The sequence below is a fragment of the Mauremys mutica genome, chromosome 12 (assembly GCF_020497125.1).
Source record: "Mauremys mutica isolate MM-2020 ecotype Southern chromosome 12, ASM2049712v1, whole genome shotgun sequence".
NCBI lineage: Eukaryota > Metazoa > Chordata > Testudines > Geoemydidae > Mauremys > Mauremys mutica.
This window is the reverse complement of record NC_059083.1, coordinates 15,838,994-15,852,627: the sequence shown is the minus strand read 5'-3', so window position 1 is coordinate 15,852,627 and position 13,634 is coordinate 15,838,994. Positions and strand designations below refer to the sequence as shown.

Genomic DNA, 13,634 nt, shown 5'->3' with positions numbered 1-13,634 from the left:
AATTGCCTCTCCTCTGGTGGGATCCAGGACCAGCTGCTCCAAGAAGCAGTCGTTTAAGGTGTCAAGAAACTATATCTCTGCATCCCGTCCTGAGGGGACATGTACCCAGTCAATATGGGGATAATTGAAATCCCCCATTATTATTATTGAGTTTTTATATTAATAGCCTCTCTAATCTCCCTGAGCATTTCACAGTCACTATCATCATCCTGGTCAGGTGGTCGGTAATATATCCCTACCGCTATATTGTTATTGTTAGAGCATGGAATTTCCATCCATAGAGATTCTATGGTACAGTTGGATTCATTTATGATTTTTACTTCATTTGATTCTACACTTTCTTTCGCATCTAGTGCCACTCCCCCACCAGCACGACCTGTTCTGTCCTTCCAATATATTTTGTACCCTGGTATTGCTGTATCCCATTGATTATCCTCTTGCACCCAGTTTCTGTGATGCCCATTATATCAACATCCTGATTTAATATGAGGCGCTCTAGTTCACCCATTTTATTATTTAGACTTCTAGTATTGGTATATAAGCACTTTAAAAACTTGTCTCCTTCTAGCTGTCTGCCATTACACGATGTAATTGAATGGGACTCTTTTTTATTTGACTGTTTCTGATCAGACCCTGCCTATGTCAGTGGATCACAGCTCCACTGGAATAAACGGTGCCAGATCCCCAGCTGGTGTCAGTGGATCACAGCTCCCCCGGGATAAACGGGGCCAGATCCCCAGCTGGTGTCAGTGGATCACAGCTCCCCCGGGATAAACGGGGCCAGATCCCCAGCTGGTGTCGATAGATCACAGCTCCCCCGTATAAACGGGGCCAGATCCCCAGCTGGTGTCAATGGATCACAGCTCCCCCAGGATAATCGGGGCCAGATCCCCAGCTGGTGTCAGTGGATCACAGCTCCCCCGGGATAAATTGGGCCAGATCCCCAGCTGGTGTCAGTGGATCACAGCTCCCCCGGGATAAACGGGGCCAGATCCCCAGCTGGTGTCAATGGATCACAGCTCCCCCGGGATAAACGGGGCCAGATCCCCAGCTGGTGTCAATGGACCACAGCACTGTTGACTTCATGGAGCGACACTGATTTTACACCAACTGAGGATCTGGCCCCTGCGTTTTTGCAGCACACAAACACACCCTTTGCACAGATTCCCCTAGTCCGTGCGAGGAGATGAACATTCACCCATAACAAAGAAGAACCATTAAAAAAAAAAGAAAATAAAGCAAGCGGAGCCGATCTTCCAAATTAACCCCCCCCCAGCCCCCCAGTCAACGGCTCAGGGGGCTGGGACTGTTTAACCAAAGTCTGTAGAGCATTTAGCGAGCAGGATCAGCTGCAGGGCGGGGGTCACTGGCAGGCATGGGGTGGGAAAGTCTCTTACCTTCGCTCCAAGGGGAGCAGCTCCTGGGAGCGGGGGCTGCTCGGTGGAAGGTGTCTTCCTCCTGGATCTAGGGTCCCAGGTCTTTTTTTGGGGGGGCGGAAGATCTGTCTTCCCTCTAGGGAAAGTCCTGGGCAGGCCGAGGTCTCTGACCTGGGATGGAAGCGCCTCTTGGGCTGAGACTCCCTCGGCAGTAACCTCTCCCCTCTGCGGGCGGCCGGGGCTGGGGGATCTGGCAAGGGGACGAGGCGGGGCGCCGGGCGGGGACACAGCGGCGCCCGGGAGTTACCCTGGAGCGAGTGAAATCCGCTTCCTGCTGCTGCTGGGGCTGTGTGTGACCTCCCGGCACCGCTCCCCCCCCCAGCGCCTCCTGGGTCCTAGCGAGACCCCGATTGCTCCGCAGCCACCTGCCTCTGGGGTGCAGGCGGCAGCTCCCAGCTTTGCACTGCGGGGCCTGGGGTGGATTAGCGGGGGGGGGGGGGGGGTTGGAGAGCGGGTGACCCGGAGAGGGGAGTAGGGTGACCAGCTGTCCCGATTTTATAGGAACAGGCCTGATTTGTGGGTCTTTTTCCTATATAGGCTCCTATTACCCCCCCCCCCCCACACACACACCCAGCCCGATTTTTCACACTTGCTGTCTGGTCACCCTAGGGGGGGGGTATGGTTGCGGTTGGGGGTGTTGTTAGAAAAATCTAACGCCGTTTCTGCCTCCTGAGACAAGCGGTGGGTCCCCTTGAACAACAGCAGGGGCGGGCAAACTTTTTGGCCCGAGGGGCACAGCTGGGTATGGAAATTGTATGGCGAGCCATGAATGCTCACGAAATTGGGGGGTTGGGGTGCGGGAGGGGGTGAGGGCTCCAGCTGGGGGTGCAGGCTCTGGGGTAGGGCTGGGGATGAGGGATTTGGGCTACAGGAGCGTGCTCCGGGCTGGGATCGAGGGGGATCAGGGCTGAGGCATGGGAATGGTGCAGGCTCCAGGCGGTGCTTACCTCAAGCAGCTTCCAGAAGCAGCGGCATGTCCCCCTCTGACTCCTGCGCGGCCAGGCGGCTCTGAGCGCTGCCCTGTCCGCAGGCACTGCCCCGCAGCTCTGATTGGCCGTGGCTCCTGACCAATGGACGCTCTGTCAGTGGGAGGCTTTAAAAGCATCTCTGTGGATTGATCCCTGGTAGGAGGGGCTGCATCTGCCATGTAATAAAGTGACCTAAAATGTTCCCTCATGCAAAGTGTAGGACATCTGTCTGCAGCAAAAACAAAACCAAAAAAAACACCGCAGGGGGCATCGGGGGTGTGAAACGGACTCTCACCCCTTCTGAAACTTTCCCCATCACCACTCTCGGTCACCCTAACAGGCTGAAGAATAACCACCGCTTTTCACACCCGATTAGTGCCTCCTGCTGACCGAGGGACAGAAGTGGCTGTGGTGAAGTTGGCTCAGGTAGGGGATTTCCAGGGAGCTGCTGGCGGTTTTGTACAAGAGAGAAAGAGAGGGGCAGGAAACATGCGGGGTGAGGAAGGAAGGGAGGGAGGATAGGAGCCAACAGACTTCCTGGAAGGTGGTCAATCCGTTCTGGGGCATGACTTCCCCATTTCTGTAATGGAAAACAAGCCTCCTGGGCAGGGCTGGGTACGCTGACCACACTCCCGGTGCTAGAGCCTCAAGGTACTAGCTAGAGCAGTGCTCCCCAGTGCCTGGAGGAACATTCGAAGGGGGCGCGGTGGGGCCTGGGCCGCCCCCAAGGGGAGCAGGGAGGGAGCGCCACCCAGCCCTGCTCTGCCCTCAGCTCTGCTCCAGCTTGTCTCCTGCCCTCGGCCCCTGGCTCCAGCCCAGCTCCACTCCCCGCCCCAGCTCCGGCTCGGCTCCCACCTCTGGATCCACTCCTGGCCCTGGCCATGATGCCACTCCTGCCCCGGTCCTGATCCAGGCCCCACCTCTGGCCCCTGGCCTCAGCCCAGCTCCAGCCCCAGCTCCACCTGCCCTCATTCCTTGTCCACCCTCGTCCCCAGTTCTCCCCCCAGCTCCGCCTTCAGCCCAAGCTCCTCCGCGGAGCCAACAGTGCAGGAATGGGGGTAGGGGGGATGAGGACAGATTCCATTACTGGTAAGGGGGAGCATGATGGGAAACGTTGGGGTCCCAAAAGTGCGCACACAGCCCATGGGTCTGAGACCCCTTCCCCCAGCCTCAGACCTGCACACAGCCCACAGATTACCCCCCCCCCCATTCTCCTCTCTGATTATCAGGGAGGACACAAAATCCCCTCAGATTTTGCCCTTTCCTTCATGATTGAATTCTCTCAGATTTCGTCATTTCCCCCTGTATTTCTGAAATACTGATATAAAACCCACCTCGGATCTGAGGGGATTCCCCCTCCCCGCTTTTTTAACTGCACCAACGTCTTGTTTTGGAGGGAAATTATTGCCCTGAGTCATTCCCCGGATGGGATGGAGGAAAGGATAGTGCAGGGGACACGGGTGCGACTGAGGAGCGAGCACGGAGATGCGGCTGCCTCTGGGGTGGGACATGGGGCTAGATCCACAAAGAGGATTTAGGGTATGTCTTCACTGCAATCAAAAACCCCACCGCAGCCAGTCTCCGAGCCCAGAACGACTGGCCCAGACTGGCACGGCTCAGTGCTACAGGGCTGAGCACAGCAGTGTCGATGTTGGAAAATAAAGGCACTGTGGAGGGTGAGGAGAAAAAAAAAAAAGAAACACAGGTGTGTGGGAGGAATAACACACAGACCCCCTGGCATGGGGGCAGCAAGCGACAGTGGAGACTGACAGAGTCCCTGGCCTAAAGGGCAGAATGGGGAACCCTGGTATGGGGGATGGAGAAATGGGGGGCACACAGAGCCCCTGGACAGAGGAGGAGAACAGGAGAGCCTGGTATGGGGGGGAATGGGGCAATGGGGTATGCACAACCCTTGGCATTCTGACACCAGAGCTGCCCCTTTTGCTAGCCAGTATTGTGGGTGCTCATGGGCTGTTTCCATTAGCAGGATAAACAGATTATTTAGTCCTGTTTATTTACAAAGAGCGCACACACGGGAGCGTTTCCCAGGACACAACAGGAACAAACAGCAGCAGGCGGTTTCCTGGCTCCCAATCTCCAAGCCTGCCTCTTGGGCCAGTCCTGTGCCCCAAGCAGAATACACAAAAAAAGAGCGAGGCATTGTGCTGCACACTATCACAACGCCTCACTTTGAAGCGTCTGGTAAAATCACTGTCACACCCAAAGCCCGAATTAGACACCTAAGCAGCTATGGAACGAATGACTAGTGTAGCCTCTCGGTACATGTTAAGATAGAAATGCAATGAGCCTACAAGCCTGAAGGTCTGGAAGACAATCACTTAGCTAAATTAGTCCAGGCACATGACCCAATGTGGTGGCCACCCAGCATCTTGACTGATGACAGAAGAAGCGACAAAATCAGTGGTACGCGCTATGGCCAACTTCAGAACCACCCGCAACGCAGAGGAAGGCCAAAGCTCCGATACAGCAACAAAGTCATGCAAGGCCTCAGGAAATTCAAGCATTTCCACTGACGACTGGGAGAGTCCTGCCCACAACCGCTCCCTTTGGAGAAGCCGGGTCAAGGTTGGTGCAGCCACTGCGACGAGTCAGCAGGGAGCCCAGGCCGAAGCCTGCAGTCGAGCCAGGGACCAGAGTGTGCTTCAACGTCCGTCTGGTGAGTGAAGCTGTACAGAGGTGCCGACTTTCTAATTTCCCAATAATAATAATGGGGGATTTCAATTATCCCCATATTGACTGAGTACATGTCACCTCAGGACGGGATGCAGAGATAAAGTTTCTTGACACTCAGCAGGGCCGTTCTTATCTTCTTATGTTCCCCGGGGGTGCTCGAGCCCCACTCCGGCCCGGACCCTGGCCCCACTCCACCCCTTCCCCTAAGATCCCGCACCACCCACCTCTTCCCACCCCCACTCCACCGCTTCCCGTCTCCGCCTCTGAGCATGCCCCCCCCTCGTTTTGCCTTTTCCTGTCCCTGCTCCTCTCCCTCCACCCCCCAACTGCTCACCGGCAGTGGGGGGCGGGGGGGGGAGGAGGGAGCTGATCTGCAGGTGGCACCCCCTATTTTTTTTCTGGGGTGTGGATTTTTCATACCCCCGGGTGATGTAGTTATGCCGAAGTAAGTATGTAGTGTAGACCAAGCATGAGATCCTACTCCCTGGATACGTTCTCAGATGGTCATTAAACCTGAAAAGCCATTTGGCATTTAAAAAGTTGGCTAGCGTACAGAGCATTCCCTACGTGAGCAACTGACTCAATTTAACTTCCTGACTGCAAGGAGAAAGGGACACTGACAAGCGCCTACGAGATGGGCAGCCAGGAAGCTGAAAAATTCCATTTTGCTCCTGAAACTGTATTTTTGTTTGTTTGTTTGTTTTTTGGAGACTCCTTTGGTGGAAAAAATTGTGGGGTTTTTTACTTTTTGTCCAGATTCAGAATGAAAATATTTTCAAACCTACAAATTTTTCCATAGGAAAAGATGTTCCTGTGTCAGGCAGCTATCCCTGAGAACCAAAAGCTGCTAATGTGTGTGGGAACTAAACGGATCCTTCATGGAGTCTCTGTGGGTCCACTATGGTGCAAGTCTGCTTGAAGCATTTTCCGCTCCAAGGACATTTCAAAGGTGTCTCCCTTATATGGATCTGCTGATGTCTCATGTGACCAGAGCCCCAACTGAAAGTTCTACTACAGTCAAGGTTTCTTTCTTGTATGGAGTCTCTGATGTGTAATTAGGTTTGAGCTCTGATTGAAGCTTTTCCCACAGTCCAGGCATTTATAGGGTCTCTCTCCAGTGTGGGTTCTGTGATGCGTAATAAGATGCGAGCTGCGACCAAAGCTTTTCCCACAGTCCAGGCATTTGTAGGGTCTCTCTCCGGTGTGGATAACCTGGTGTGTAATAAGGTTTGAGTTGTCATTAAACCTTTTCCCACACTCGGGGCATTTATAGGGGTTCTCACCTGTGTGGATTCTCTGATGTGCAAGGAGCCGTGAGAGTTGAAAGAAACTTTTCCCACAGTCAGAGCATTTAAAGGGTTTATCCCCAGTGTGGAGTCTCTGATGCCCAACGAGGGCTGAACTGTCACTAAACTTTTTCCCGCACTCCAGGCATATAAAGGGTCTCTCTCCCGTGTGGGTTCTCTGGTGTCTAACCAGGGTTGAGCTCCGATTGAAGCTTTTCCCACAGTCAAGGCATTTGTGGGGTTTAACTCCCGTGTGGATTCTCCGATGGTTAATAAAGGCTGAGCCATCACTAAACATTTTCCCACATTCCAGGCACTTGTAGGGTCGCTCGCCCGTGTGGACTCTTTGGTGTGTAATAAGCTGGGAGCTCTGAATGAAGCTTTTCCCGCACTCCAGGCATTTATAGGGCTTTTCTCCCGTGTGGAGCCTCTGATGCCTAACGAGGTGCTCTCGCTGATTAAAACGTCTCCCACACTCAAGGCATTTAAAAGGCCTGTCTCCAGTGTGGAGTCTCTGATGTGAAATAAGGTTTGAGCTCCGATTGAAGCTTTTCCCGCACTCGGCGCATGTGTTGTCTCTCACTCCTGATGGGATTCTCTGCTGGGCTGTGGATTTACCCACTTTCTGCCCTGGATGGGTTCCCAGCTGCCTCTCTGGCTTGTGCCCATTTCCCCAGGCTTTTCGCCGCTCATGCCTCTGGGAAAAACTCCCTTCAGATCTTTCCAATAACATCCCACGTGGTTCCACTTGCTCAAGACCTTCCTGCTGCAGATTCTCCTCCGTGTTTTCACACACCATCCCATCACATGCTGGGACAGAGAGAGAGGATCCAGACAGGAGTCATTCCCAGTGCCAGAGAGAAAGAACAGGAGAATAGAGAAGAGGTTTAACAACACAATAACTAGAAGAAAGACTGAGAAATTAAATGCTGTCCCCACATCCCTTCCAAACAGCCAGGGGGAAGTAAAGTCAGGGAGGGAACTCCTGCCAGCTGGCAGCCAGGGTGGGTGTGAAGCTGTGAGTGACACCTGCCAAGGGGACATGGCCCCTGCTGGCTACTGCCCTGACCTGGGTGAGATGAGGCAGAACTGAGGGCTCTCGCTCACAGGACATTTATGGGAGTCCTGGCTTTTTCCTTCACTCTCCGGGTGGTTTGTGCTCGTTTAATTGATTCCTCACCTGTGTGGGCGCCTCTCGGGCTCTCCCTTTCCTCGCAGGCCTGGAGATCCGGGACCCACGGCTCTTCCCTACGCTCCAGCCGGGCAATCAGCTCAGGTTTGGGAAGGGGGAATCCTGCTTGGGGGGTGAAATCAGGTGCGATCAGGGCATGTCAGGCACTGGGAGAGGATTTGTCACAAAGAACATTCCCTGATCTTAATCTGACCCCGCGCTGGGCTGGGGGGATGCGGAATCTGAGTGAATGGGAACATGCTCACTGATCCCTCAAGTCAATGGCAGGGGATGTGCTCCTCTCTCAGTACAAGCTTCCAGGATCTGTGCACCCTGGGGGATTTGCTGGTGCAAACACAGCTCTGCTTGTCATGCCCTGCCTATTTCTCAACCTGCAGAGCCTGGCACCCTGCCCAGGGATAGACCTAGTCCCAGGAAGGGAGGGGGAGAGGGATTCTGTGTGTGAGTGAGAATTAATACGGGCAGGTCACCGTGCTGCTTCCGCCTCTTTGAAAGCTGTGGGTATGGGAACGAATTATCATCTCCTTTATCTTGCTGAGTCTCCTGTTCCATGGGAGCGGGATGGAGAGGGACGTCTCTCTCCCAGGGGGTCTGGTGACCATGGGGCTCATAGCCCTGAAATCTCATTGATTGAGAAAGACCAGAAATGGGAACATCACAGATCCCACGGCTTCTAATAGCCGAGGGGACGGGAATCCCTTACCCAGCGAGGTCACCGTCTCGTAGTTCTCCTGCATGACGTCCCTGTAGAGGGCTCTCTGAGCGGGGTCCAGCAGAGCCCCCTGCCCCTGGGTGAAATACACAGCCACCTCCTCGAAGGTCACCGGCCCCTGGAACAACAAGAGTCCCCCACTCAGCACCTGCTGCCCCAGCCACAATCACGGGGGAGGAGGGCTGATAAAACAGACACTCGGGGAGGTGGGGGGGGATGGAGACAGAGTAGCAGGATCCCACCCCTACCCTGCTCAGAGCAGCCAGGAGGCTTCAGAGTGGGGAGAAAGAGAGAGGGGAAGGACCAATGAAAGAAGGTAGGGGCTTCATGTACATCACACACCTACTAGCCAGCGGCTGATATGGGAGACAGACCCTCCCCCCCCCCACCCCGAAAAGGGTCCGGGAAGAGAAACCCCAACAACCCCTCCCCTTTCCTAGGAGCTAGATATGAGGGACAAGGCATCTCTCCCTGTACCTCATTGTTGGCTGCCTCTGGCTAGTAAGTTCAGGCTGCAGCACTGGGAGTCTCGTAAATTTCTCCAGCCTCACGTAGGTGAGGTTGTTCCCTGTTTTAGAAACGGGGGGGGGGGGATTTCTCCCCTCTCCCAATGGCCCCTGTTCTAAAAATCAAAACACTAAACCTGTGGCTGCCAGAAGCCGGGAGGGGAAGACGAGGTGGGTTCTCATGCCCTCTGAAGCTCTGGTACTGGCCACTGCCAGAGACAGGATATTGGGCTAAATGGACCATCGCTCTGCCCCAGTTTGGCAGCTCTTCTGTTTTTACCCAATCGTTAGAGAAGAAAAATTGGTGACTTTTGAGACGATTTTATATCAGTGTTCAATACATGAGATAGGAAACTCCGAAAAGACTAGTATCGCCTGGCTAGTTAGCCAGGAAAAGGCAAATGCTGAGGTGGTTTTACATCACCAGTGGGTAGTTAGAGGGAAGCGGGAGGAGAGAGTAACAGGGAGGGTAGGGAAGAGTGGGTTTGGTGTGGGGTGACCAGATGTCCGGATTTTATAGGGACAGTCCTGATTTTTGGGTCTTTCTCTTGTATAGGCTCCTATTATCCCCCACCCCTGTCCCGATTTTTCACATTTGCTGTCTGGTCACCCTAGTTTGGTGGGGAATAGTTAATCATTTAGAAAAACCTCACCCCTTTAGTGTCCCTGAGACAAACCGTGGGTCCCCTGGAATTCCACCGAGATGGGGAGATTTCCTTAGTATCAACGTGCTGACAGGGACATGTTATAGACGAGAGGGCTAAAAGCACAGAACGAGGCCCGAATGACATGCGGTCCCGTGTTCATGAAGGGTGCAGCGTGTGAGTCTGTCCTTAGAGACTGGATCCTGACACCCACACGTAAGGGGACGGAATTAACACGGCCTGACTGTGAGTGCTGGACTTTACAACCTTTCACAAGTAATGCTGAGCTAACCCTGAGCTGCCTTTTTTTATTTGAGCTGGTGGGACTTTCCCCTGGGTGGTTTGTTTGTATGCCACTTTGTCTGGCGTTTGCTGACTCTGAAGGAGTGCAGATTGGTACTCGAATCATCGCGGGCTGTAAATACAAATTTGTCACGCCAGATCCTCCGCTGGCAGACATACGCCATCGCTCCACACTGGAGTCGACGTGGCCAGATCCCCAGCTGATGGGAATCCGGCCATAACTCCATTGACTTTGTTTACACCAGCTGAGAGAGAGAGAGAGAGAGAGAGAGAGAGAGAGAGAGAGAGAGAGAGAGAGAGAGTGTGTGTGTGTGTGTGTGTGTGTGTGTGTGTGTGTGTGTGTGTGTGTGTGTGTGTGTGTGTGTGTGTGTGTGTGTGTGTGTGTGTGTGTGTGTGTGTGTGTGTGTGTGTGTGTGTGTGTGTGTGTGTGTGTGTCACACATTGCACCCGGATTCCCCAGTTGTCAGTACAGGTGGGAAAATTCATTTCTCCAAACTGACACCACCAGCAGAAAAGTACAAAAAACCAGAGCTACAACAACTCCCCAACAGGCTGGGCTGATCACTTCCACTAGACTCCTCAGGGAACGGAACAAGGGGCTGAGATAGTGTAACTGGAGCCTGCCGGCAGGATCAATGTAACCTCTCACCCCTTACCTGCCCTCCAAGCGGTGCCCTCACTGAGAGCAGGGGCTGCTCACTGGGGGTGGGCTTCCCGCCCAGGTTGGGGGTCGCCAGCTCTTTGTTTTGAGGTGGAAGGTCTGTCTTCCCTTTATGGGGTGGCCTGGCCAGGCTGGGGTCTCTGCACGGGGAGAGTCTCCTGGGGGAGCAGCAGGAATGTTACTCCACCTCTCCCAGGTGCAGCCAGGGCTCTGGGGTCCCCAGCTGCAGCCCCCCCAAAGCTCGGGGACCTTGCACTAGGGACAGTGCCGGGAACCTGAAATTCATTCACACAGCCAGTGCCATTCACTTCCTGCTGCCAGGGCTGCATGACCCCAGCCATGGCTCCATCCCCAGCTCCTCCTGGGTCCTAGCGATAAACCCACCACGTTGCAGCCACCTGGCTCCACGCCTCTACCTCTGGGGTGAAGGGGGTTGCAGGTCCCCTAGACATGGGCAACCTCTCCCAGTATTCAGGGAGATTCAAGCCCCGAAGCCTTCATGTCCAGGGGGGATGGAAGGGGAGACTGCAAAATCCCCAGTGAAAAGGGGGATTTCAATAGAGACTTGTGATTGTCCCAGAGGCTCCCCCAAATCGAAGGGGACGGGGAGTGCTGGGAGTCGGGCTGCTTGGAGCCATGAGCTGCAGGGGATGCATTTTCCAGGGACGTGGACTTTGTGGCTGTGGCCTGGAGGGGATTTCATCAGCTGTTGTCTGCAGAGGGCTCTGTTCTTGCCTAGAAGTGGGGAACCTGGAGCCTGGACTCGGCAGCTGCTGCTCCCCCAAGCTGTGGAGAAAACTCTCCTGAAATCTCCCTCTGTGCCCAGCCCAGATGGGATTTTCTCTGGTGGCTGGAACTAGCCCCCCTGGGGCAGCTCTGGGTGCTGCTGAGATTTAACTTCCGTTCAGAGCCAAATCCACAAAGGTATTTAGGCACCTAACTCCCATGGGCCTAGGTGCCTAAATCCCAGATTTAGACATTAGTGTGATCCAGAAACCCTATAGGCACCTACAATCACTGGGTGTCTACATTTTCACTGTACAGCGCAGGGGCTGGAATTAGGGGTGCTGCCGCCCCTCCCTGCTCCCGGCTTGAAGTGGATTAATTCCAGCACCCCAACTGTACAAATTGTTCCAGGGTAAAAGTTCTTGGGGCGCCCCAGGTTTCTGCGTATGGGCCGGTGGACACCGTTCTCATGCCTGAGCCCCAGCGGGATTCTTTAAAAGCAAAACTCAGCACAGCCTGATCTCTGGAATCACCACCGCTCCCTCCCAGCTGTTTCCCTGTTTCCCACCCGGTGGCTGGTTTGTCTAAGTAGACAGGTGCGAGCTGTGTCTAATGGTGCGTGTCCACCGTGCCTCCCGCAACGGGCCTTGGGTGGGCGGTGCCTTGTCATGCTCCAGTAATAAAATCAACCCCAAGACTCATCCTAATCCCATTTCAATGAATAGTCAGAGTCTAGATTTAATGGGGAGCTGGGGGGCGTGGATCAGCGTTCATGTCGCCGTACCCGAGCCGGGGAAGCTAATGCACCAACCAGGGGACCAAATTCGGGGATGAATCCTGGTCATGTGCTGCCTGAGGCAGGTTGCGCCTAGGCTAAGAAGGAGAATGGGGAGTGCATGAGGAATGAGGACTGGGTCTAATATGAACATCCAGAGAGACCCAAACCCATAGAAACCGAAGGCGCCGATCCTGCGGACACTGACGCTGACCTGCTTCGCTGGCTGCTGCCAGGGACCCTGCGGATTTCAAAGGAAAAAGTTCATGATGGCAGAGGCAGGTGGGTGAGTAAATTTGTAAGGCCAGGCGCCCACCTCTGAGATTTGAGTCCCTTTCAGCCTCTTTGTCTTAGTTTTATAATAGAAGGCCGTGTCCTTAGCCTGGGCTGTCCCAACCGAACCTGGGGCCTTTCTGTCCAAGGGAACGAGCCCCCACTGGTAAGCCATACGGCCAACGCCCAAGGCTACTGCAGGATCCTCGATCTCTGTTGATGGCACAGTCACTGTGCGAGGGGAGTAAGTGCTATATGGAGCGGGTGCCGGTTACACAAACTGAAGCAGTGGCCTATTGGGATCAGAGTAGCGGGGGGGAGCATGCTGCATGACCCCTTTGTCGATCTTTGCCCTTCTGGGCTGGGCTCCGGCACTGCTCCTGAGCTCTCCCCAATTCCCCCCTTGACGCTGAGCCTTACTGGCGCCAAGGGTCATCCGGACCCAATGTTTTAGAAAGTGGTTTCCAAACTTTTTTTCTGGTGACCCAGTAGAAGAAAATTGCTGATTCCCGCGACCCAGCAGAACTGGGGATGAGGGATTTGGGGCATGGGAGGGGCTCAGGGCTAGGGCAGAGGGTTGGGGCACAGGCTTAGCTCGGGCAGCTCCCGGTCAGCAGCACAGCGGGGGTGCTGAGGCAGTTGGCACCACGGACTGAGCTGCACCCTGCAAGCAACCAGCAGCAGGTCCGGCTCCTAGGTGGAGGCGCACAAGTGGCTCTGTGCAGCTCTTTCCTGCAGGCACTGCCCCCCACAACTCCCATTGGCTCGGAACTGGCCAATGGGAGTGCAGAGCCGGTGATCAGGTCGGGGGCAGCGCGCAGAGCCCTGTGGCCCCCCTGCCTAGGAGCCTGACCTGCTGCTGGCCACTTCCAGGGCGCAGCGCAGTGTCAGAACAGGTAAGGACTAGTTTGAAAACCACTATTTTAGAATGCTCAGTTCGCTGGCGACAGCTTCGAGAAAGACCTAGTTTTACAAAAATGTAAGTTTCCTGTGCAGCACTGGGATCGTTCTCGCAGGGACCTTTGCTCTCTGGGAGCTCAGAAGAACTGACAGAACAGAACCATAAGGGAAGAAAGTTGGGGACCTTCCCCTCGTGACAGGTGATAGGATCCTGCAAAGAGAAGTGGCAACATGCCTCCTACAAATAGGTCCCCTGTCCCCTTGCCATTCCTCCCCGTGGCTACCCCAGCAGGCTTCAGAAACTGATTGACTCTCCTTCCGCAGAAGGCAGGTGATTGGGAAATGAAACCCAGAGGGGATTTCCCTATAGACAAGGGATTTTCCCTGCAGAAGAGACTGAAGACTGGGAGACCCGGCATCAGCTTTCCATGGTGCTCGGCGTAGGGGGAAAATAGCATCTCAAAGAGGCCTCCAGATAGCCGCGGAATCTGTTAAGGGCCATTTGGACTCATTAGTCAAGCCAAAGGACACGGGGAGTTTGAGAAACTAAATTCCACT

The 13,634-nt window shown here is 54.5% G+C and overlaps 1 protein-coding gene across 1 annotated transcript in view; it reads right to left on the bottom strand.

The window, feature by feature from the left end:
• The window catches only part of LOC123345757 (zinc finger protein 850-like), a 46,736-nt gene extending 39,064 nt beyond the window's left edge, over positions 1 to 7,672 (bottom strand). Inside the window, exons 1-2 of the mRNA XM_044982807.1 lie at positions 7,565 to 7,672; positions 6,133 to 7,194 (exon numbers count right to left, since the gene is read on the bottom strand). Of these exons, the coding sequence (XP_044838742.1) occupies positions 6,133 to 7,183 (1,051 nt within the window). The 5' untranslated portion in view covers positions 7,184 to 7,194; positions 7,565 to 7,672. The remainder of the gene's footprint in view (positions 1 to 6,132; positions 7,195 to 7,564) is intronic.
• Positions 7,673 to 13,634: the final 5,962 nt, after the last annotated feature.